The sequence below is a fragment of the Terrapene carolina genome, unplaced genomic scaffold (assembly GCF_002925995.2).
Source record: "Terrapene carolina triunguis isolate 2854851 unplaced genomic scaffold, T_m_triunguis-2.0 Scaffold24, whole genome shotgun sequence".
Taxonomy (NCBI): domain Eukaryota; kingdom Metazoa; phylum Chordata; order Testudines; family Emydidae; genus Terrapene; species Terrapene triunguis.
This window is the reverse complement of record NW_020664375.1, coordinates 611,512-633,310: the sequence shown is the minus strand read 5'-3', so window position 1 is coordinate 633,310 and position 21,799 is coordinate 611,512. Positions and strand designations below refer to the sequence as shown.

At 44.2% G+C, this 21,799-nt stretch overlaps 1 protein-coding gene across 1 annotated transcript in view; it reads right to left on the bottom strand.

Annotated features, from left to right (window-relative positions):
• Positions 1 to 21,799, bottom strand: part of LOC113406279 (tetraspanin-7) — a 107,038-nt gene that overhangs the window by 22,413 nt on the left and 62,826 nt on the right. The window contains exons 2-5 of the mRNA XM_026650078.1: positions 13,880 to 14,068; positions 12,105 to 12,179; positions 5,013 to 5,108; positions 2,392 to 2,547 (exon numbers count right to left, since the gene is read on the bottom strand). Of these exons, the coding sequence (XP_026505863.1) occupies positions 2,392 to 2,547; positions 5,013 to 5,108; positions 12,105 to 12,179; positions 13,880 to 14,068 (516 nt within the window). The remainder of the gene's footprint in view (positions 1 to 2,391; positions 2,548 to 5,012; positions 5,109 to 12,104; positions 12,180 to 13,879; positions 14,069 to 21,799) is intronic.

Below are 21,799 nucleotides of genomic sequence, written 5' to 3'. Positions count from 1 at the left end.
TTCTTTAAGTCTTGGATTTAAATGGCAACTGAAACAGAGTTCTCAGATGTGGGCAAGACCTTCAAACTATCCCTGGACAACCCGTGGACAAAATAATCAAGTCAGCTACTTCAGAAACAGAGACTCTATGGATAATGGCTGGTAAAAAATAATCAAATTAAAGATAAAACGAAGATTGGCTCTCTGTGAAGTGAGAGTGAATGCTGGTGAGTCTGCAGTACCAATCAGAACATTAGAACAAGATAACTGCACCCCAGTTTAAACGTGGGAGGGATCAGCCAGGGATCAGCTGGAAGGCATTGATTTTAAACTACTGTGCATTTCCCTTCCAGTTATCATTTGAAATAATATTTCAGTTTTGTCCACAGCAAAAAGGCAAATTAACTCAAGGTCAGATTGTGATGAGGGGGAGGGTTCCAAGAGCCTCTATCTATCCAGCCAGCCAAGTATTTGTAGGAGTATACGTGTAAAAGCTATAACCTTTCCTGCACCTTCTCCCGCAGCGACAGTATGGCTCAGAAGCATCAGGTCTACTCCTCATTAGAACTCCATGGGTACCTGTAAGTGGACCAGTGAGGCCAAGGCCACAGTTCTGTCCATTTTCTAGTAGCTACACAACAAGGAGATGGGTGCACTCTGAAGCCTGGGAGATGGAGGAAGAGCTGGGCGGTGGCAGAGCTCCTGGCTCCCAAGTGTGCTCCCCAGGAGGAATTCTGGCCAACTCAGGACAGGTTTACACTACAAACGCTGCACTGGCGCAGCTGCACCACTGTAGCATTCTCCAGTCAGCTTAGTTACCCCACCTCTGCAAGAGGCGGTAGCTATGTCGGCAGGAGACGCTCTCCCACTGACATAACACTGTCTACATGGGGGATGGGGGGAGTAGATTGGTATAACTACATCACTCAGGGGTGTGGAGTTTTCATACCCCTGAGCGACGTAGTTATACCCAAGTAAGCATGTAGTGTAGTCCTGGCCTCAGTCAGAATTCCTCCTGGTGCAGCTCAGCCCCACTGCACCTTCCCCTCCTCCCTCTCTACAAAAGGCAGAATCTGGCACTAATTAACGAGTGTAAATTAATGTCTTTGCAAATCCTTTAAACTCACCCAGCACAGCAACATTACATTGATGACAATTATTTCAAGTTTCACAATAGACCGACATCATCCCTGTTCCAAATCCATTAGCACTGATTGGCTCACAGTAGGCTACTGTGACTGAAGGATAGGTTAGTGGAAGCTAATCCAGTATTATTGTCTTCTTGGTATGGACTGGAAAAACACTCTATTTGACTGCTTTACAAAGGTAGAGTCGTAAATGTGACCTCAGTCCCCATCTCCAAGTCCCTGACGGACAGGCAGCTGAGTTGAAGTACAAGCTGAAAAGGATTAAAATAGAACACAACCAACCGTTTCTGCATTTTTCTGTTATATACCAATAATTTCTTGTGTTAACAGTTACACTGGAAATAGACGAGAAATGACAAGAGAAATAAATCACTAAATGCGCTGGGGCGAATTAATCTCTCCTGTAACCACCGAAGTCATGGTGTTATATCAAGGTTTAATTTGGCATCAGGATTATTCCCTTTATGAACAATTTGTTACCTCTCTTGAAAATCTTATGCAAAAAGTCAACAGGAAAGAAGTTCTGTGCCAGCAATGAATGTCTCCTTGCACAACACAGTATTAGGAGTGTCTTTTCTATATGTTGCATTGTTTCCCCTTTTCCCCTCTTTTCTTCACATTTTCTGCATTTGTATTCTGTTATTAATTTATTTGTTTTGCTATCTCACTCACTCTCTCTCGATACTACTCTCCCAATTGTCTTTTTGAAGGTGGGGAGGGGTCAATGTTAGCTCTGTTCTGCCTGCAGCAGTATGAATCCAATGAGATTAGACGGGGCACAGCAAACATATCTCACTACCCCACAACGCTTCACGTCAATCATCCCTATTTTCTCTGTTTGGGCTGTTAGCATCCAACGCCTGAAATTTCTGACAGAAGACAAGTTGGCGGGGAGGGAGTCAGTGAGAATGAGAACTGCTGATTGACATAAGTACCGAGGTCAGCTGCCTCACTTCTGTGTATTTAAACAGTCTTGCCAGCTTTGCCTCTGTGCAAGATGCTGTACCTGACCAAATGTGATGGGAATGAGAAGTGAGTTCACATCTCACTGGTCGGGTTTCTGTGTCTGCTTATTTCAGAAATGTCAATTTAAGTGTTGGGTGGCAAGCAGTGGGCAATCTTATCCACTTCTCCATCCCCAGTTTCCACACTCTTCATATCGCTAGGCAGGAACCGCACTTCAATGACACCATATGTAGTAATGTGCGAACTAATTCATCGGATAGTTGCATCTCAGTTGCCTTTGGCACACAGTGGCCTGTACCTTCTGGTTTATTTTAGTGGCAGCAACGGTCATATTGCGCAGATCCTGGGGATTGCAGTCACTGGCGTTCATGCAGCAGCTTGGGGGAATACCGTGTTCAAAGAAGTAAGGGCTAGTGCTCCAGTTGGTGTAGTTCTGAATGCCACAGCATCTCAGCTACAAAGAAAGAGTAGATAATAAAAGAAGCCAGTGTTAAAACAAGCATAGGAATAGTTTCAGATCTTACCTTTCAGAGTGAGGTCAGACCAAGGCTACTCACTAAGACTTATTTTCCAAATAAGCCTGGGACTGATACTGCTCACACAGAAGTCAGTAGCTTAATTCCCACTTACTTCAGTGGGAGCCGGCTGGGGCTCTTTGCTTATACTGAAGAATGGAGTAACTGAACTACCGCCCAAAATAGGTAAGTTACCATCAGCAAGCACTACGATACTGGAGGATGGGAAGAAGGCCAACAGTGTACCTATCTTTTCAAAAAGGTGCTAAACATGATCCTGGGAAATCTAAATTGAAAAGCCTTCCCTTGGTAACAGGAAAAACAGCTGAGAAAAATGAGAGAGTTATTAAGCACATAGGGGGACCACAAATAGAGATAAAGCAGTACAGGTTTAAGAGGATGAATCAAGCCTCTCTAAGGCTAGGTCTACACTACCCGCTTGAATCGGTGGGTAGAAATCGACCTCTCGGGGATTGATTTATCGCGTCCCGTTGGGACGCGACAATCGATCCCCGAATCGACGCTCTTACTCCACCAGCGAAGGTGGGAGTAAGCGCCGTCAACGGGAAGCCGCAGAGGTCGATTTTGCCACCGTCCCTACAGCAGGGTAAGTCGGCTGCAATACGTCGAATTCAGCTACGCTATTCGCGTAGCTGAATTTGCGTATCTTAAATCGACCCACCCCTGTAGTGAAGACGTAGCCTAACTCATAAGACTTCTTTAAAAGAGTTAACAAAATAGCAAATAAAAGCAGAACTGGTGGGTTTACACTTTCAAAATGCTTTTGTAAGGGTGGGAGGTGTGTCCTATTCTAGACTAAAAACCTGGCAAAGCCTGTCAAAGATGGGGAATAAATGGCAAATTCTCAGTGTGACAAGAGATTGTAAGTGGGGTGTCTCGTCTAGCCCCAAATATCTCAAGTGAGGGGGAAAAGCACCGTCCTTTTGGTAATCTTGTTCCACTGTCAAATTCTTCTTATAATTAAAGCCCCACTTCCATTTTTAAAACCTGCTGCATCTTTCCTCCACTACTGTTTATTCAGTCTTTGTTATGGAAGGACAATAACCTGTTTGAAAACATCTCGTGGAGCAACTGTAGGCAGTCACGTGTGTCCCTCACCCATCTTTTCTCCCAATGGAACATGCCCAGTTCTCTTAACCTTTCTTGACAGGTTTCATCTTCCAGGCCTTTCATTGTCTTTGCAAAGAGAACTGCTATAGGTTATCAACTAAACAGGAAGCTAGATGACCAAATCCTGACTAATCATGTTCATATTTGTAAAGCTTTATAATGCTAGTGGCAGAGCCTCTTTAGAATAAGAACTGCTCACACTCTATGATCCTAACTAAACACCAAACAACTAAAGACTAGCACAGGGGTCGGCAACCTTTCAGAAGTGATGTGCCGAGTCTTCATTTATTCACTCTAATTTAAGGTTTTGCGTGCCAGTAATACATTTTAATGTTTTTAGAAGGTCTCTTTCTATAAGTTTGTAATATATAACTAAACTATTGTTGTATGTAAAGTAAATAAGGTTTTTAAAATGCTTAAGAAGCTTCATTTAAAATTAATTTAAAATGTGGAGCCCCCCGGACTGGTGGCCAGGACCCGGGCAGTGTGGGTGCCACTGAAAATCAGCTCGCGTGCCGCCTTCGGCACACGTGCCATAGGTTGCCTATCCCTGGACTAGCACAAGGGCTTGTCTGCATTATAAAACTTGCATTGGTTTAACTAAATAAATGTAAAATGAAGTTTCCACATTAAACTAGATCATCTTAAGTGTGATTTAGACCAGCTTAAATGAGTCCATATTAAGGGTTTGCCCCAGGATAACTATATTGATTTTAAATTGATTATGTCACAAGGCTATACGTTTTCTAATACTGACCAAGCCCAAGATTAGGGGTGAACTCAACTGGTTTTAAAAAGTAGCAGTTGTCAGAAGATGCCTGCTAGATGCCATGGCAATATAGTTTGTGAAATACTGTCTTCTGGTGGTGGTTCTTTCGTCCAGGATATTGACAGTACAGTGTCCCAAACAAGCACAGAGCACCCTTGGATAGACTGGCTATTCTGTAGCTAGTAAATACCAAAGATGCGATCCAGGCACCATTGAGGTCACCGGCAAAACTCTCACCCACTTGGAGCCAGCATTTCACCCCAGGTATTCAGAATCCTGTCTCTCCATTCTAGGTATTGAATCCTGGAACCAACACCTTGAAGGTCTAATCAGTAGCAGCTGTGGGTGTGGAAGGAATGCAGGCTGAAACCCCATGTAATCAGTTTAGCCCCTAAAATATAACTTACTAACACAGCTATTTGAGCCATTGGCAATTCATGTTTTGTGATCAAACAAGAATAGCTTCTGTTTACATCTTTTTACAAATAGCTATTTTAAACTTACACTCTGTTGTACGTCATCCACTGCGAGGCTTCGCTCATCGTTGCCGTTGTAATTCTGGATAGCTTCAGTGTATGTCCTAAGGAAAGTGTCCTTGATCTAAGAGGAAAAAGCCAGAGAATGAGATATTTTATAAGTGACCAGCATATGGAATGGGCATTTTAACACACAAACTTTCAGTCTGAGTCTTTCCAAGAAATTTACCCATTTCCAACCTTAGCAGGATAGCCAAATCAGAGCGAGTATGTGTTCCTTTTGCCACTCTTTCTGGAGTGTATATTCAGAGTCTAAAAAGCTCTCCTTTAACATTCACATGTCCTTTTGATAGCATTTTAAGATTGCCACTTGCAACCATAGACTCTGAAATCTGCAACCATAGACTCTTTAAGTAGATCACCAAATGCTATATGTTTGAAAACAGCTGGGATGGATTGGGAACTGCCCTGTGACAATTTATGAATACTATATGTTAGTCTGGTTATTGGGATGTTTACTGTATGAATATATTAGTTTAGGTCAGTCAGACGGCTGACTTGAAAAACAAGCAGGAAGGAAAAGCACAGCTCAAGACAGCCACCTCTCATGAAACACTTGAGTTGTTAAGGGACAATGTCAAAGCTATTAGCTCTGATGATTTCATCTGTTTTGAGCCAACCTGCAAACAGGGGCACCATTTCAGAGGGGCAGAGGGGAGCTTCATACAGCAGCTCTGCTCCAGGTGAATATCCTAGCCCCAGGCAGAGCTGTTAACTGCCCTGCAGCCTGGGTGTGCAATGTGAGTTCAGCAGAGGGGAGGTGCTGGTCTCAGCTGATGCCCTGGGGCAAGGAGTCAGTATTTTGTTTACAAACAGAGGCAGGGTGATTTTAAGATAAGAAAGGGCTGGTAATTAAATTAAGGATCTGGAAGTCCTTAGATGAGCCTGTAAAACAGGGATTCCTCTGGGAGAAGGGGGCGGGGGAAAAGGAAGGTGTTGAAGAGAGAACGCAGGGGACTCAGACAGCGTTCCTTCTAATTTTTTACGACCATGTGCGGAATGAATTTTGTTATGTGCACCAATATGGACGTGATGTGTGACACATCACCTTCATATTGGTGCACATAATAAAATTCATGTGGTGGGGGTGGGGCCGAGGGCTTTGGAGTGTGGGAGGGGGCTCAGGGCTGGAGCAGAGGGTTGAGGGGTGCGGGCTCTGGGGTGGGGCCGGGGATGAGGAGTTCGGGGTTTGGGAGGGGGCTCTGGGCTGAGGGTTGGGGTGTGGGAGGATGAGGGCTCTGGCTGGGGGTGTGGACTCTGGGGTGGGGCTGTGGATGAGGGACTCCCCTCAGCCCTCTCTCACTGCAGTAGCTTGGGCTGGGGAAGAGGCACCTCTCCCCGGCTGCGGCAGCTCCAGCGGGGCTGAGCCAGGTTGAGAGAGGGGCTCATCTCTCCAGCAGCTCCAGCGGGCCTGGGCCAGGCCGGGAGAGGGGCTCATCTCTCCGGCAGCTCCAGCGGGCCTGGGCCAGGCCAGTCCAAGAGAGGGGCGCCTCTCCCCCGGCTGTCGCATGTCCGGGGCAGGTTCATTCTGGGGCCGGTGGGGAGGGGCGCCTCTCCCCGCCGTGGCAGGTTCATGCTGGCAGAGAGGCATCGGGGCTTAATAGTCAGCTGTGCAGCTGCGCAACTTAGAGGGAACTTAGGACTCAGAAGTAATACAGCCAAGCCCTCTGAGCCAAAGTCACATCAGAAAAAAGGGAGATCTGAAGGGGAGAGGTGAAAAGAAGGGAAGGGATAGCAGTGGTACAGAGAAGTTCCCCCTCTACTCGTGGTACTTATGTGACCCCATCACCATAGTATCTGAGTGCCTTACAATGTCTAACCCATTTCTCCTCACAACCCCTCTGTGAGGTAGAGCAGTGCTGTTATCCCCATTGTATAGATGGGGCACTGAGACACACAGACTAAAGGCAAGATTTTTAAAGGTATTTAGGCACCTAGTGGGATTTTCAAAATCACCCAGAAGTTTAGGTTCTTTGTAAACCCCACTAGCTGCCTCGCTGCATCTTTGGGTGCCTAAACCCTTTGAAACTCTGTCCTAAGGCAGGGGCCTGAAGTCATACAGGGAGGAGTAGAACCCAGGTCTCTGAGGGTTGACAACCTATTCACTGGACCAGCCACTCTCTTTGCTGCATGCTGATAGCTGGGAGCAAAACCAAGGCGGCCAGTTCTCTGAGACTCCAGCAAAGAGTCCCAGGCGATTGGGAAGGATGTCATGTTGACAGCATGAAAAGCAGCACAGAGGTCAGGAAGGATGAAGAGAGAGAATGAGAGTCAGATGAGAGGAGATCACTTAACCCCCGAAGGGTGGCAGGTTCTGCCACATGCTGGGCCGTAGAGCAACGGCTGCTGTGCAGTTTTATGTTTTAACTGAAAACCATTTTGTTTTGTCATTTTTTGTTCTGAGTTTGAGAAAAGGAAGAAATGAGAAAGTGTCATATAAATATCAGATATGATTATACATCAAACTCTTAGGGTTTCAGCTGTATTCAGGTCAATTCCAGAACAAAGAACAGTAATTGCATCCATAAAGTCGATGATTATTGTCATGATTTGTATTATCCATGATATTGTATTATTCAGTCTCTAGCCTCTGTTTGCCAGAAGCTGGGAATGGGTGACAGGAGATGGGTCACTCGATTATTACTTGTTCTGTTCATTCCGTCTGGGGCACCTGGCACTGGCCACTGTTGGAAGACAGAATACTGGGCTAGATGGATGATTGGTCTGACCCAGTATGACCGTTCTTATGTTCTTATTCACTGACACCATCTGTGTGCTCAGCACTGTTCAGAATATGCCAGAAAGTATAGTCCCTGAGCCAATGCGTATAAAATGTGTAGCCCTGGATAAGATAGCTCAGATATTTATGTATGAAATGTATAATTATTGAGCACGTGTTATTATATATGAGTGGAGATGCTGACAGCAATAGAAGTTTTACCTGATTAAGGACTGGAAGACTTGACCCTCCAACTTTTTTTCAAGAGAAAGAGTTGCCCAGAGCTCCTGTGCCTGTTTACTTTTCTTTCCTGCTTGCAGTGTCCTGATATACCTCAGAAGCCTCAATTTTTTTCTCAGCTTTAAAATGTGAAATTTTCCTGGTGTTTGGTTTTAAACATTCTTCTGTGAGAACTGCAACTCAAATCACTATAGTGTTGTTCTTAAGAGCCTTCTGGAAAGTAACTAGTCTTTGAACAGAAGTGAAAGCAGTGTTGCTGTCTCATGATTTTGTCATGAGTCTCATGATAATTATTGTTTTCCTTAAAGCCCCAGCTCCTTGAGTCAAGTGATGATTTCAGCCTTCATTCTCAAAGAAAAAGTATGTTTCTAGCCCTCGTGGCTATGGCGAAAGCTTCAAAATGTGACCCCAGTGCACCCTAAAGGCTCAAAAAGTGGAAGGCAAATTAAAAAAAACACACCAAATCTATTATTTTTACATAATCTCGCGATTATCATGATTTTTGCCAATCTCATATTTGGTGAGCCTGACTCATGATATTTAAACATTTGGGGTTAGCAATAATGTGAAAGTGACTTAAAAGTGTCAGTTTCACTCCTGTTTAAAGTCAGTTTCTAGTCTATTATTTGTAGTATGGTAACACCCCAAGAGCCCCATGTAGGTGCTGTATAAACTCATGGGACTTGCCCTAGTAGAATGTTTCCAAAAGTTAAATGATCTATTCCATGCTTAGTGAATAGCAAAAAGTAAGTAGCCTAAATGATATAGAGTAATCTAGATTTTTCTACAATTGTTTCCATTGTTGTAGTCAAGAGTAAGAATATACTTTAAAAGTTTAAACCTAACTAGTGTCCCTTAAGTGAATTAACACAAGATGTCAGAACATGTTAGTATTAGTGCTAATTGGGTCTAATATTTATTTAATTTTCTTTTTTATATAGAAATTAGTGTTCCTGTCAGTTAATTTCTAAGTTACTGTCTGCAAAAAACCCTAGAGTTTTCAGGTGCCTAAGTAGCCCCTGGAATCATGGTTAAAATTGCCCCCTCCTCCCCCCAAATCTGAAATGACGCCCCTGCCCACAAAACTGGGTTGGACCAGGAAGGATCAAAGCTTGGAACACAGAAGAACAAAAGAACTATAGCAGATTTTTAAAGGGACACACTCTTTTAAGCAGCATGGGGGGAGAGGGGGAGGAGAGTTGTTCAAAGAGAAGAGGAGGAAAATGCAAGGAGCTGCTGGAAGAAGCTAGGCTTACTTAGGTTATCATCAGAGGATGGGGAGACTTTAGGTAAGATGTATATGTGTCTACTCCTTGTTATTTTAAAATCCTTTTCCTCCAAAAGCCTTGTTCCTGCTGCTAAAATAAGCAATACTTTGCTTTAAGAAGGCTGATCGCTGTACACCACTGATCACCAACTCCCTAAAGGGAAGAACTGCAGGTGTTGAACATAGTTGATCTGCTTAGTAAGCATGGTTGATACACAGGTACTGTAGCCCAGGTCAGAGGCTAAGAGAGGGAGAATTGCAGAATTCCATCTGGGATAGGTAAAGGCACGAGGCCTGACACCTGCAGGGATGCATTCATAGAACCAGTGAGAGGACAGGGGTGCAGCCAGCTATGCAGCCATGACAAGATCACACTGTGAAAATGAGTTCATCTGCTAAACAGAGGAACGTGTCAAACAGCTGGAAGTGTGATGTGAAAAGCAAAAGCAAAAATGGAAGTGGAAATAGGGAGTGTACAGAGTATTAACTAGCTTTCAATTTTCTGGTTTATTTCCCCACATTCATTACATGTTTAGGTTTGCAAGGGGATACCCTGAGGAGTAAGGGCCCATGGTATGAAAACCTAAAGGAGCTATTTGTGTCAATGTACAGGAGGGAAGGTGAAGTATAACCTGCCAGTTCTCTATTAGATAAAAATAGCTAGAGAGAAGAGGAATTCCCCCTTCAATTTGCCTTTTGTGTGCCCGCAATATGAGGGAGGTGAGCTTTGTGCAGAAGTAGGGGGCATTAAAAGGCAATGCCAATCCCATTGCTTGGTAGCAGCACTGGAGCTCTCTGGATAAGGAACTACTGCTCCCCAGGCTAGAGAAGCTCAGGAATGTCACAGAGGACACGTGAACTGGGAGGAAAGCAGAGCCTGGTGGCAGATTCAGGAGGTTGCATTATTGTGATCTTGACAAAAGATTGCCCATCCACAGGTAGAACGGTAATTCCCAGCAAAAAAAAGAACAGGTATTTCAAAATCAAATCGGTAACCATCTACAGCTGGTGAAGGTAGACACAAGAAACATACAGAGGGAAATATCACAGCCAAAAAGGACACTCTCTCAGCAGAACAGGGTACTAGAGGACCACATATGACAAAGGGAAAAGAGTCAGAGGGACAGAAGTTACTCCTGGGGGAATTCTGCGCCACTGCGCAAGCGCAGAATTAATGTCCCCCACAGATTTCCCCCCCCCAGAATAATTGATCCTGACAATGTGTCGAAGGGAAGTTGTAATTATACCTTTCACGCACCAGGTGCTGATGTAGCACCAGAAGAGAAGGTGGCTGGCTCATGGGCTGGAGCAGCCAGCCATGGAGAGAAAGGGGACAGAGGCTGCTTTCCTCACAGCGCCCTGCCCACAGGGCCAGGTGAGGGGGCATGGGATATGGAGGGGGGGTCACACAGATTGGGGTTCAGAAGGGCTAGTGTGGGGGGACAGACTGGTGCCAGGGCACAGGAGCTAGTGGGGTGATAACATTGAGTCTAGGGATTCAAATAATGTTTAAAAAAAGTAAATGTTTAAACTATTAAAATTGTACCGATTAAACGTTTAACCGTTAGGCTTCACTGCCGCCCTGTGCGCCCGGGATCCCAGCTACTGCCCCGCCCCCGGGATCCCGGCTGCTGGCCCCGTGCCAGGGACTCCGCTCGCTGCCAGCTCTGTGCCAGGGGCTCTGCTGCCGCCCCACGCAGACCTGAGGGCGTGGGGCTGGCAGCCAGGATCCCAGGAGTGCGGGGGCGGGGTTGGGTGGGGTGCCAGACCCAACAACCCTCCAGGTTCACTCCCAGGCTCCTTCCCAACAATTATTTCCCTCTCCCTCAGCTCCACCATTATCCCTGACTCCCCCAAGCCTTTGCACTGCTTCTGAGGGGTGCAGGAAATATGTTTGTGTACTGTAGTTTAAATGAATTATTACTCAAAGTTCTGTATTAATATGCCTAGTAAGGAATCTATTTGTCAAAAAAAATTTCCTGGATCTTTTTTGTTGTCTGCATTGTTACGGACATATTTGCTGACATGAAACTGGTGTGATTATAGTGTGTTATTTTGACAATAAAATATGCAGAATTTTGCAGAATTTTAAAATATTGTGCACAGAATATTATTTTTTTTTGGTGCAGAATTTTTATTTTTTTGGCTCAGAATTCCCCTAGGAGTAAGAAGTGAGGAAGAGATACTACAAAGTTACTGTCCTGGTTCAGTTTAAAAGACGTATAAAATCCTGGGCTTAAAACAAAGGGTTCCAGATAAAATGGACAAAGTAACACTGCTACTACAAATTCAAACTGTATTGTTCTCACAAGGCATCTTTCTAACCCAGTTTCCTATCTCTAGCTATTTCTAGCCTCACTCTACTCTCAGGACAGTGGCACACTGAAAAAAAAATAAATACGATTCACACAACATCAAGGAAACTAGTTTGGTTTGGCTTTGCAGTCTCGGAAATCCTCTCTGTATTACACAACCAAATGCCTCCCTGAGTGAAGTAGCTGTGTCTAAGAAAAGTATTTAACCTATTTTGCAGTCCTCAGCATATGTAACAGGGTAAAGAAGATCTTACATGATGGACATATAAAGAAAGATAGCTCCAGAGTAAATATCAGACAGCTAAGACTCAAAGCTTTGGCTAAATCCCTTCATTTGGAATCATATCAGTGTTTAGAGGGCTGCACGCATTACTGCCGAAAAATAGCTACATCACTCATGATGCATATGGAATTGCTGAAGTCAACAACCTATATATTATTGTACATGTTCTGAGAGGCTTCAGCAAATCCTGCTCAGAGAGGCACTGCCATTTATAACCTAAATTCATTTCCACTCACCTCATGGCGAAATACAAATCCTGAAATGCCAGCCACTAGCTCCGCCAGAAACACCAGGGACAAGAACATGGCATACTGAAAGCAAAGAAACAAGACAAAATGCAAGTCAGAGTGTGGGGCAGAGTTGTGTCTGAACCTTTTAGTTCTTTATGCAAACAATTCCGAGTTTAAGCTTCTGCCTCCAGATTTCCTCTAAAGACAGGAAAAAAAGAATGTATTTAGAGGGCGAAATATAGGACACCTTTCATGTGGTGTAACTACTAATAACTGCAGGACACTCTCCCCATTATTAGGTTGTTTGATGTGCATAAAATGACATTTCTTGACAGTCGCATATTTTATATATTTTATTGAAACATACATTCACACTGCAGAGAGGTGGTTCCCATGTTGTTAAGGCCCTGATCTTGCAAGGAGATGAATGCAGGCAGACTCTTTGTATTTGTGTGGAACTCCAGTGAAGTCAACAGGACTCTGCAAAGGTACCAGGGTTCACTTGCATACATTTCACTGCAGGATTGGGGCCTATGGCCTGATTCAGTAAGGTACATAAGTGCATGAGTAGTCCCATTGACTTCATTGGCAATAATCATATGTACAAAGTGAATCAGGGCTGAAGTCTGGATTTAGAACCAAACTTTACCAAAGTGAGGGAGCAGAAGAGAGGTTTCAGTTTAGGTCTGATTTTTTTCTACACATGAATAAATAACTGAGAAGACAAACAATGCTAATCAGGCTGTTCTAACAGGAAATTGCATTTTAATCTTCCGAAAATCTCATCCCAATTGTCATGCAGAAAAGTTTGAAAAGTTGTTCAATGCTTGGGGTGGGAGGAGGAAGAAGGGAGAACTATTTTTAATGGAGGGCAAAGCAGCTAGGACTTTGCTAGGTCCTACAAACAATGCAGAACTCAAATATTTGCCTGTTTTCTTTTGAGGGGAGAAAGATGGTTTAAAAACTTTTATACAGGTGTTCAAAATAAAGCTTCATGTTCAGAACGGCGAATGCCACAGTTAGCTCTGACAGTCAGAGGACGTACCTTTAGGGAAAAATACTGTAGTAGAAGACACCATCCTGTTATTCCCCCTGCCCCAATTCACTTTCACCACATATTAACCTGACCATTACTATTCCCCGCCCCTCAAATTGCCACATATTATATTTTGTCCCTGAATGCTCTTATATAAGCTTAATGTTTAACTCGCCTGTGCAATTTTTCCCTCCACCTACAGTTTCCTTACATTTTGAGATGCATTGGAAAGCTTATCGGAGTGAGGAAATCCCTGTGCTGCTTTTGAAATGTGGACGGACATACTGCTGGGAGTTTACTTTTCTGGTGTCTACCTATTTTTATAGAGGTGAATACAGGATGCCAGAAATGAAAAGTTAGTGTGCATTAGACTAAACGCTACCATCGAGGTATTCCCTACATTCCATGTTGTATTATTAAGAAGCACCCCAGGAAAAATCTGTTTCAAATTAGCTACAGAGCTGTGCCATTTTTGATGTTAATAAGTCTGTTATGATACATCTGGTTCACTGGTAGCACTATTGCCATCACAGAGTCCTATATACTGCACAGAAGTCAGTGTGATTCATTGACTGGTTTCAGTGAAGAGAATTTTTTAAGCATGAGAGACACTTAGTGAACATTCAGGTCATTACAACCTTTCTGTTTGCCTCTGTTACAGTTAACATCTGTTTAAGCTTAATAAAAGTACATTGAATAAGCAATTTCCACATATGCCACATGACAGTTCTTTTGATTTACTTACCAGTTTCAGCATCCATGGGCTGCCACGACAAGTGGCAAAACAGCCAAACAAGCCAAAGACAATAATTGTGGTACCAGTCCCAATAAGCACATAGGGGGCATTGGTAGAGTTTTCAGCGATGAGAGAGATATATGTGCCTAAAGTGAGCTTCCCCCAGACTCCAACAGCAAGAAGAATAACGCCTGTGATCTGGAAAACAAGAGGAGAAATAGAGTCAGAGCCTATCGTAAAAAACACCTAGGATCAGTGCATGGCAATTTTGAACTGGCTGACTTTCCTTGTTGTCAAATCAGAATGGCTGGGCAAGTCAAACAACTTCTACTGGTTCCACAGGGACCGACACTGACAATTATTTTTTAGTATCTGGACATGTTCCATTAAGCCACCATTGCAAGTCAAAGAACTAAGCACTATCATGCTGACCATTGTCACAAGCAAAGAATACATCACGTCTACAAGGCCTTAGGTCGAAAGCTCGGTCATTCGAAATTTACAATATATTCCAAAACGTGCCTGAAGGAGAAGGTGAAACACCACTGCCACCAGAAATCAGCAAAAACCATTTCTACTGAACGTACTATATGCTTTGTGTACAAAGTTCCTTGAACAACTGAAATCTGCTATTTTTCGCCTAACTATGCGGATATGCACCTTTTGATATTAGTTTCCCCAGCCTCAGAGACATGATGTCACTTTAGAGGAAGTGTTGAGGGGTTAGGGAGAAGAAAATCAGGTAATCTCGCCTATTCAAGCTTTGCCACTGTGCTCTATGTTAGATGAAGTAAACAGTTTGACAGCAATCGGACACACAACTCTTCACCCACCACCTGCATTTGGAAACCTCCCACCCATCATGATCTTGATATCGTTTCAGAATCACCACATTATATAATATTTCTAATACTGAAATGGATGCTAGAAGCAGGAGGCAGATATTGCATGTTCTCTGCTGACATCTAGTGGACAGTAAGGAAAATTAATGGCTTTCCACACCCTTCCCCCTCAACATCAACACACAGTTTTTCTTTCTGAGTGGACTAAACCGAATCTCAAACACGTAAGGCAATGAGTTTGTTTTATAAATAAGGCAAACAGCATTTTTTTAGAACACCGGGAAAAAAGGCATTAAACCAGACACATCTATTATCTGCATTTTACATGAATCACTCAAATATTAAGCTTAACGCGAACATATAATGTACATCAGGACTGAAATCACAATGCTTGAAGTCTGCATGTGTGTCATCAGCTTAACTGTGTGGCCCAAACTGTGTGAGAACCTGCCATGTGGGCTTTAGCTCTGCAAACCCTTTCTCTACATCTACCAGAGTTACCCTAGCATTCCCTAAACCACTCTGTGAGGATCCAAGCCTTTCAGCTATCGCCACTCTAGACGTCATCTATAGGGACTGGAAAAGTTAGCACAGAGCCTGGGGCAGATATTAAGAAAGTTCTGGAATCAGGTTCTCCCCCTACCCCCTTCAGTGTTCTCTCTCTCAGAAGATTTGTTAGGTTTCTCTGGCATTTGCTTAGAAGCTTTTAGGCCAGCACAGTCGTGCAGTATTTCCCCAAAGAAACCTCCATTCATTTTTTTTGCTGCACCAAAAACCAAGTCAGCCATTTTGAGAGAGATCCCTCCCCACTACCATGTGACAGGGGCAATATTGAAGGGAAAAGGGAGGCAGCTTCTTGACGTGTCACTTAGGCTGATTCAAAGCAGACCACCTAGGGCACATTATTCTCATTTCCTGTCCCAGTCGTTTTGCTAGTCCTACTACAGTGCAGCAGCAGGACAAAGAAGTGTTCTTTGGTTCTACCTGCAGCTGAGGAAGCAAAGATGTGTGCAATCCAGATACAGCACTTCCTGTCCTGGAGGTGGAGCTATGCTGGGTGAAGCTGTTCAGTAATAAGGAGCACATCTGGGGAACGTCAGTGGGAAGGACTGTACAAACTGGATGGAGGGTAAATGGAAAGGAAAAGAATAGAAGGTGGGGAAGAGACAATAAAGGGTGATGAGGAGGAAAGACCACCGGAGACAACAAAAATAAAACAGAAACAAAAATAAGAGGGATGAAAGGCGGCGGCAGAGATAAACAAACAAACACACAAACCATCCTGGGCACCTCTGGTATGTCACAGAGCAATCCCATTCAAATCCCCCTCCTCTCGGCATCTCTCCTTCCACTCCCTTCCCGTTACCCAGTGTTCCACAAACATTTGACAACCGAGCCCTTTTAGGAAAATGAAAACAATGGTGCTTCCCCACCCCACACTTTGCCATATGCTATTAAAGACCTACCCATCTTAATGTAAACATCTCCTATGCCCCTTCCTCTCTCCAGCAGCTATGCCTTTGCACTCCCGCACACTCTGGGAAACAAACACTCCTCTCCTGTCTTACACATTTTGAGCAAGGCAATTGTTAGCAATGTTGACATTGAAAGTATCCTCATGGACATCCAACTCAGCACCCACTGAAATTACCGGGGCAGTTCACACCTCACAGCTTTTGCCTATGCCTCACATGTTTGGAAACACTGTCTCTGCCCATCCAGAGAGATTCCATGTGCTCGTGCCTGTATCTGGGCTCTGCTGCTGGTTCCCACTAGGCGTTTAAGCACGCTCCACGCACCTTTATGCATAAGGATACCTTTTGTTATAGCCGCCCTTGCTCCCCCTCAATCTACCTCACCAAATAACCCAACCCTCTCCTTTACACGCCACCAACCCAACTCAATCATTCGATGGAAGCTGGGCTTGGCAGAATCAACTGCTGCAAGCACACAGCGTACAGGGACAACAGGTACTGGCTAAATCACAGGCATGTAACATTTGCAAGATTGTAAACTGTGAGGGGAAAGCCTGTCTTTGTATGTGTTGGAACAGCACCTAGCACAAATGCACCCCAGCTCCTGACTAGGGCCTCTAGTTGCTACTAGAATATAAATATGAAATAATTATATGACTTTCAAACTTCTGCTGCAAAAAAATCCACAGGCATTAGTCATTCAGAAGAATCTCTGTAGCTGCCTTTTGCTTACAATGGCCCCTGGTTGCCTTGGACACATGGGTCTTTGCCATTATTAATTTGCTTCATAGAAACTCCTCCAATCTGCTTCTGCACTGGAGCTCATCAGTGTCAAGGAGACACATCAATCTCCTCTGGTTTTCTTGACCCCCCCCACCCTAATCTCTCTTCTGAGCTGCACCAGGGGTTTTGAAATGTCTCTTATCCCTTTCAAAGACAGATATCAGCAGAGATGTACCCTCTCCTGCCCACTCTGAAGATAAAAGCACACTTCTGTTTTTCACATGGCTCTTTAAAAAAGTATTGATTATATAATCTTGTACCAGATCAATCGACAATTTAACGTCAAACAATTACCATCTGGCAGTGTAAATTACTGCAGACGACTAATATCAATTTAAGTTTCTCCCCCTCCCTATTTTTCCACCCATATCTATGGAAGGAAAAATCTCCCCCCCCCCCCACAACATTTGTCCTCCCCCGGCACAGGTTTTTTCCAATCGGCTCAGATTAAGAAGTTAAATGCCAGAGAATGGTTGGGCAGCATGGAAACTGAAAGAATGGTCTCTACCATCCAGCTAGGCAATGGGACTGTCCTTGCTCCCACTGATGTCAATGGGAGTGTTGCCATTGTCCGTAAGAGGAGCAGGATTGGGCCTCCCTGCCAAGGATGCTTCCTGTTTGAGAGAGACCACGAGACTTATAATACATAGAAGTTTTAACTATTCAGCTATTTGAAGACAATTACACCTCTACCCTGATATAACACGACCCGATATAACACGAATTCGGATATAACGCGGTAAAGCAGTGCTCCGGAGGGGGTGGGGCTGCGCACTCCGGCGGATCAAAGCAAGTTCGATATAACGCAGTTTCACCTATAACGCGGTAAGATTTTTTGGCTCCCGAGGACAGCGTTATATCGGGGTAGAGGTGTACCTGCCCTCTAGTACTGCTTGTTTATAGAGCTTAGTCTGTTTATACTTTAGGGAGGCGTGCTACATTAGGGCTTACTACATTACAGTATATTCAGAGTTAGGAACGAAAGACCCATGACGACTACTAATGCTTTGTTCTGCTTATTACTTATTAGTAAAATGTTGCTTGACATGGGTTTCAAAAACACACCCCAGAACAGGAAGGGAGACATAGAATCCCTACAAACCACCATTATCAATTTCACACTGAGAGGGAAAGAGTGAAGGACGTTCTACACCAATGTGCCCATGGTATATCAGGAGTTTCAGCTCTAGGAGCAAATTATAAACTATGAAGGGCAAAAGAAGGAAGCTCTCTCTGCAGATACTTCAATGATCAATATTCAATTGAACATGAGCATGGTCCTGCCATGCGGGCAGGGGACTGGACTCAATGACCTCTCGAGGTCCCTTCCAGTCCTAGAATCTATGAATCTATGAAAGTATGACCGACTCCTAATTCTACCCACAAGCAATCTCAAGATTTAGTTTTATTTCTAGCCCTCTGTACTAGTTTGTAACGTTCCATCCTGTAATTAGGTCCAAATGTCTTTTTTTGGGGGGGTGGGTGGGGGAGAAAGGGGTATGCGGGAGGATCAGGACATTGCTGAGCTTTCTGGCTTGAAATGCAACAATGCTGATGGACCTTGCTATTGGTTGTAATTGTGCATGCAGGGTGTCTGGACTCTCAATCTTCATTCTGTTTACACACTGCACTTAGCCAGGCAGATGTGTATTGTCCTATGCCTTCCTCTCCATATTTTCTCCTCCCAGCCGGGTCAGAAAGAGGCACGGCACCACAGACGTCGACCTGATTAATGAAGCAGTTCCCTCGTCGGATCTGAAACCGCCACGTCAGCCTAATTCTATATCCAGGTTGACCTATGTGTCAGGCTCAATAGACTAGAGCACGGTGATGTGTGTCCATCCCTAAAGGCTGAAAAATAAACATTTTGTTGAAAATACATAATCTGTTATGTTAGTTTGGCCCTTTGGTTTTACCCAGGTCTGTGACCCCTGCCTTACTATTGGCATTCTGCTTAATCCAAGCCCTTCTCAGTAAACTTCAGGGTAACATCAGAGGCTAAATATACCTTAATCAAGATGTACTATGAAGCAATTTTATATGAACCATGTGAGTTTGCCTCCTACCAATTTCCTGAATCTTTTCCAGGGGGTGAGGTAGGTGGATGCTAAGTCTGGCAGAATATAGCTCACAACTCTGATTCTGTTGCTTTAGTTTTAGAAGCAGAGTTGCCACGTAGGTAAATTAATCTAGGTTAGCAAAGCTACTTAACAGGAGATTAGCTGATCTGAATGCAATACCACTTTGCAATAATTTTAAAGGACAGATGTCTCCTTTGTGTATTTCAATTTTAAAGTGAGAGCAGTGCAGTTTAAGGTGGTCTGCTTTGTTCAGTTCATTCCATTTTTTCATGAGAAAACCTCATCTTTGCCATCCAGATTCTGCCAGCATGATAGCGTTATGATGAAATTACCTTTTTATTCCTAAGGGCTTTCTTAGACTATAAATTCCTTCGAGGAGGGGCCATGTCTATAATGGTGTACAACAATGATACTTGAGCCTGAATGCGGCCCCTGGGCGTTGCCATAAACATTAAATAATACAGAAGACTATGCAATCTGCTCCTTAAAGCAATGATCTGTCTTTTCATCTATTTGTAAAATGCCATGCACACCTACCATATGGCATTGTATAAATAATTTAAAGGCACAGTCAGGATGTTTTCTGAGACCAGGGGTGCGCATATAGCTTTCACAACACGTGTCACTGATCTCATTCTTTACTACTATAGTTATAGCATACAAGCGCCTTAGAAACATTAGGGCATTTAAAAGTGACCTCAGAGAGGAAACAGCACAAATATGTACATTACAAAATAATCTAAACTGTTAAAATTATTTTATTAATATCCTTAAATCGTGCAATTCATGTCCCCTCTTTCTTGCTTTTCTCTATTGGGCACCAGGTGATATTATGGGAGCTCCACGCAAACCATCACTGTCGGGGTGGACTGTGAATCACAGATTAGAAAATGTGTTTGAAATTGATCTGTGCATTCCTCTGTAGCCCAGAGCCTACCCTGGAACCTGGGTCTCCCTGGTTTGCAGATCAACAGAGAGAGAAGGGCAGATTGTGCAACGAGACAGGCTTTACAGAAGGATGTGAATGCTAGCCTTGTGAATGGTACAGCGATAGAAAACTGATGTTGTGCTATAGGAGGCAATGAGTTCCTGTAGATATTGTCTCTTACATTCGGGCAAATTGGGTAACCTCCCTGTGCCTGGATAACACCATCTACCTGACAGGGGTTTCATGTGGCTTACATGTTTGTAAATGCTTTGAAATCCTCACCTGAAAGGTGCTGTACAAGTAGAATTCTTCTCTCCTGTCATTCAAAAGCTACCACAGCATTAAGGATCTTCTGTGTATCCTCAGCAAATACAAGCAACTCTTACTGTGACATAACATTCTTTAGATTTCAAACCCCTCTGCTATTTTGTGCAGTAAAATAATTTTAAAATTATCTGGCAATCATAAACACAAGATGCTTATTGACTCTTCATCTCTTTACTCCTTGATGCGCTGAAGGGTTGAAGTGTGTTCACAGCTATCTGTGAACTTTGCAGGGTTCTGCTCATTACGAAAGGAGGGGCTATGAGTAGCTATATTTTACATTTAAAAATAAACAAACATAGCTCATGAGGGGAGCAAGTACATCTGGTCACTTGAGACACCCATCCTTCCTCTGTATATTCTCCCTGGAGTAGCTCAGGTCACAATCAAGTCAATCATCATGATAAACAGTGGCAGAGGTACAGATCTGATCAATATGTTTTCCATTCTAGGCTGTCATGGGACCAGTGACCTTTCAGGAAGGATCAAGGCCTAACTGCCCCCGTGACAACCCTGTGGGCTACACCTGGGAGAAATCAGGTGTTCCAGGTGGCACCCGTTAGCTCACAGTAATGGAGCAGCTGAGCGAGAAAGCAGCTGCTAGAACAATTCAAAGGAGGAAGTTGGGTAGCTGGAAGAAAGTGCAAGGGAAAGCTCTCTGGAGATGGTCTGCAATTGTTGCAGGCTGGGAGGAACCCACCAGACATACAGTAGGCCTCAGTGGGGGCAAGCCCTGAATGAGTATTTGCAGTTGGCAGTAAGAGCCCCAAAGAGAGCTGGCAGGGTCCTTGGGGAAGGGAGACAACTGGTAGCTCCTGCGATTAGGCACGGGGAAGAGAGTTGACAGAGGCCTCCAGACCAGAGAGTCCTACAGTTTTGAAACTGGCTCCTCAGAAGGGAGTAGGAAGGTGAAGAGCACTGAAGGAGAGATTCCACATGAGAGGAAGGAGGAGAGTTCTCTCACTGGGGGCACCCTAGGACTACAGGCTGGGGGAACCCATGCAAAGCAGTGCAGACTCCTGTATGGGGGAAGCCCTGAGTTAGGGCGTAGTGATAACTGGGGGAGTTGTAAACTAGAGCCTACAGCAGACTGGGGAAAACTCACAGGGAGCAGGTTAGGCTCCAGCAGGGGGAGGTGGTATTGAGATAAGGCTTGTAAATGAGAGTAGGGAGACCCCAGAGGTAAGCTGCTAGCGTCCTGGGCTAAGGGAGGCAGTGTGGAGAATGCTGCTTGAGAAGAAGCTATTAGTTTGTCCCAAGAGGGGCAGAAGCAGCTATTATTTGGAGTTCTTTTGGTTGGACTTACAGCTGGACACTTCATTACCCCAGATGGGGTTTGGACTTTGTGACATGGCCGGAGGGCTGAGCCACAGAAGAGCCAGCAAGAGGCAGACGGCCATCAGGAGGCGCTGTAGCAGAGGATAATGGCAACACTGTGCCCTGATGCAAGAGGGCGCACTAAGGATAAGTGTGCCCCCATCACAGAGACAAATGTT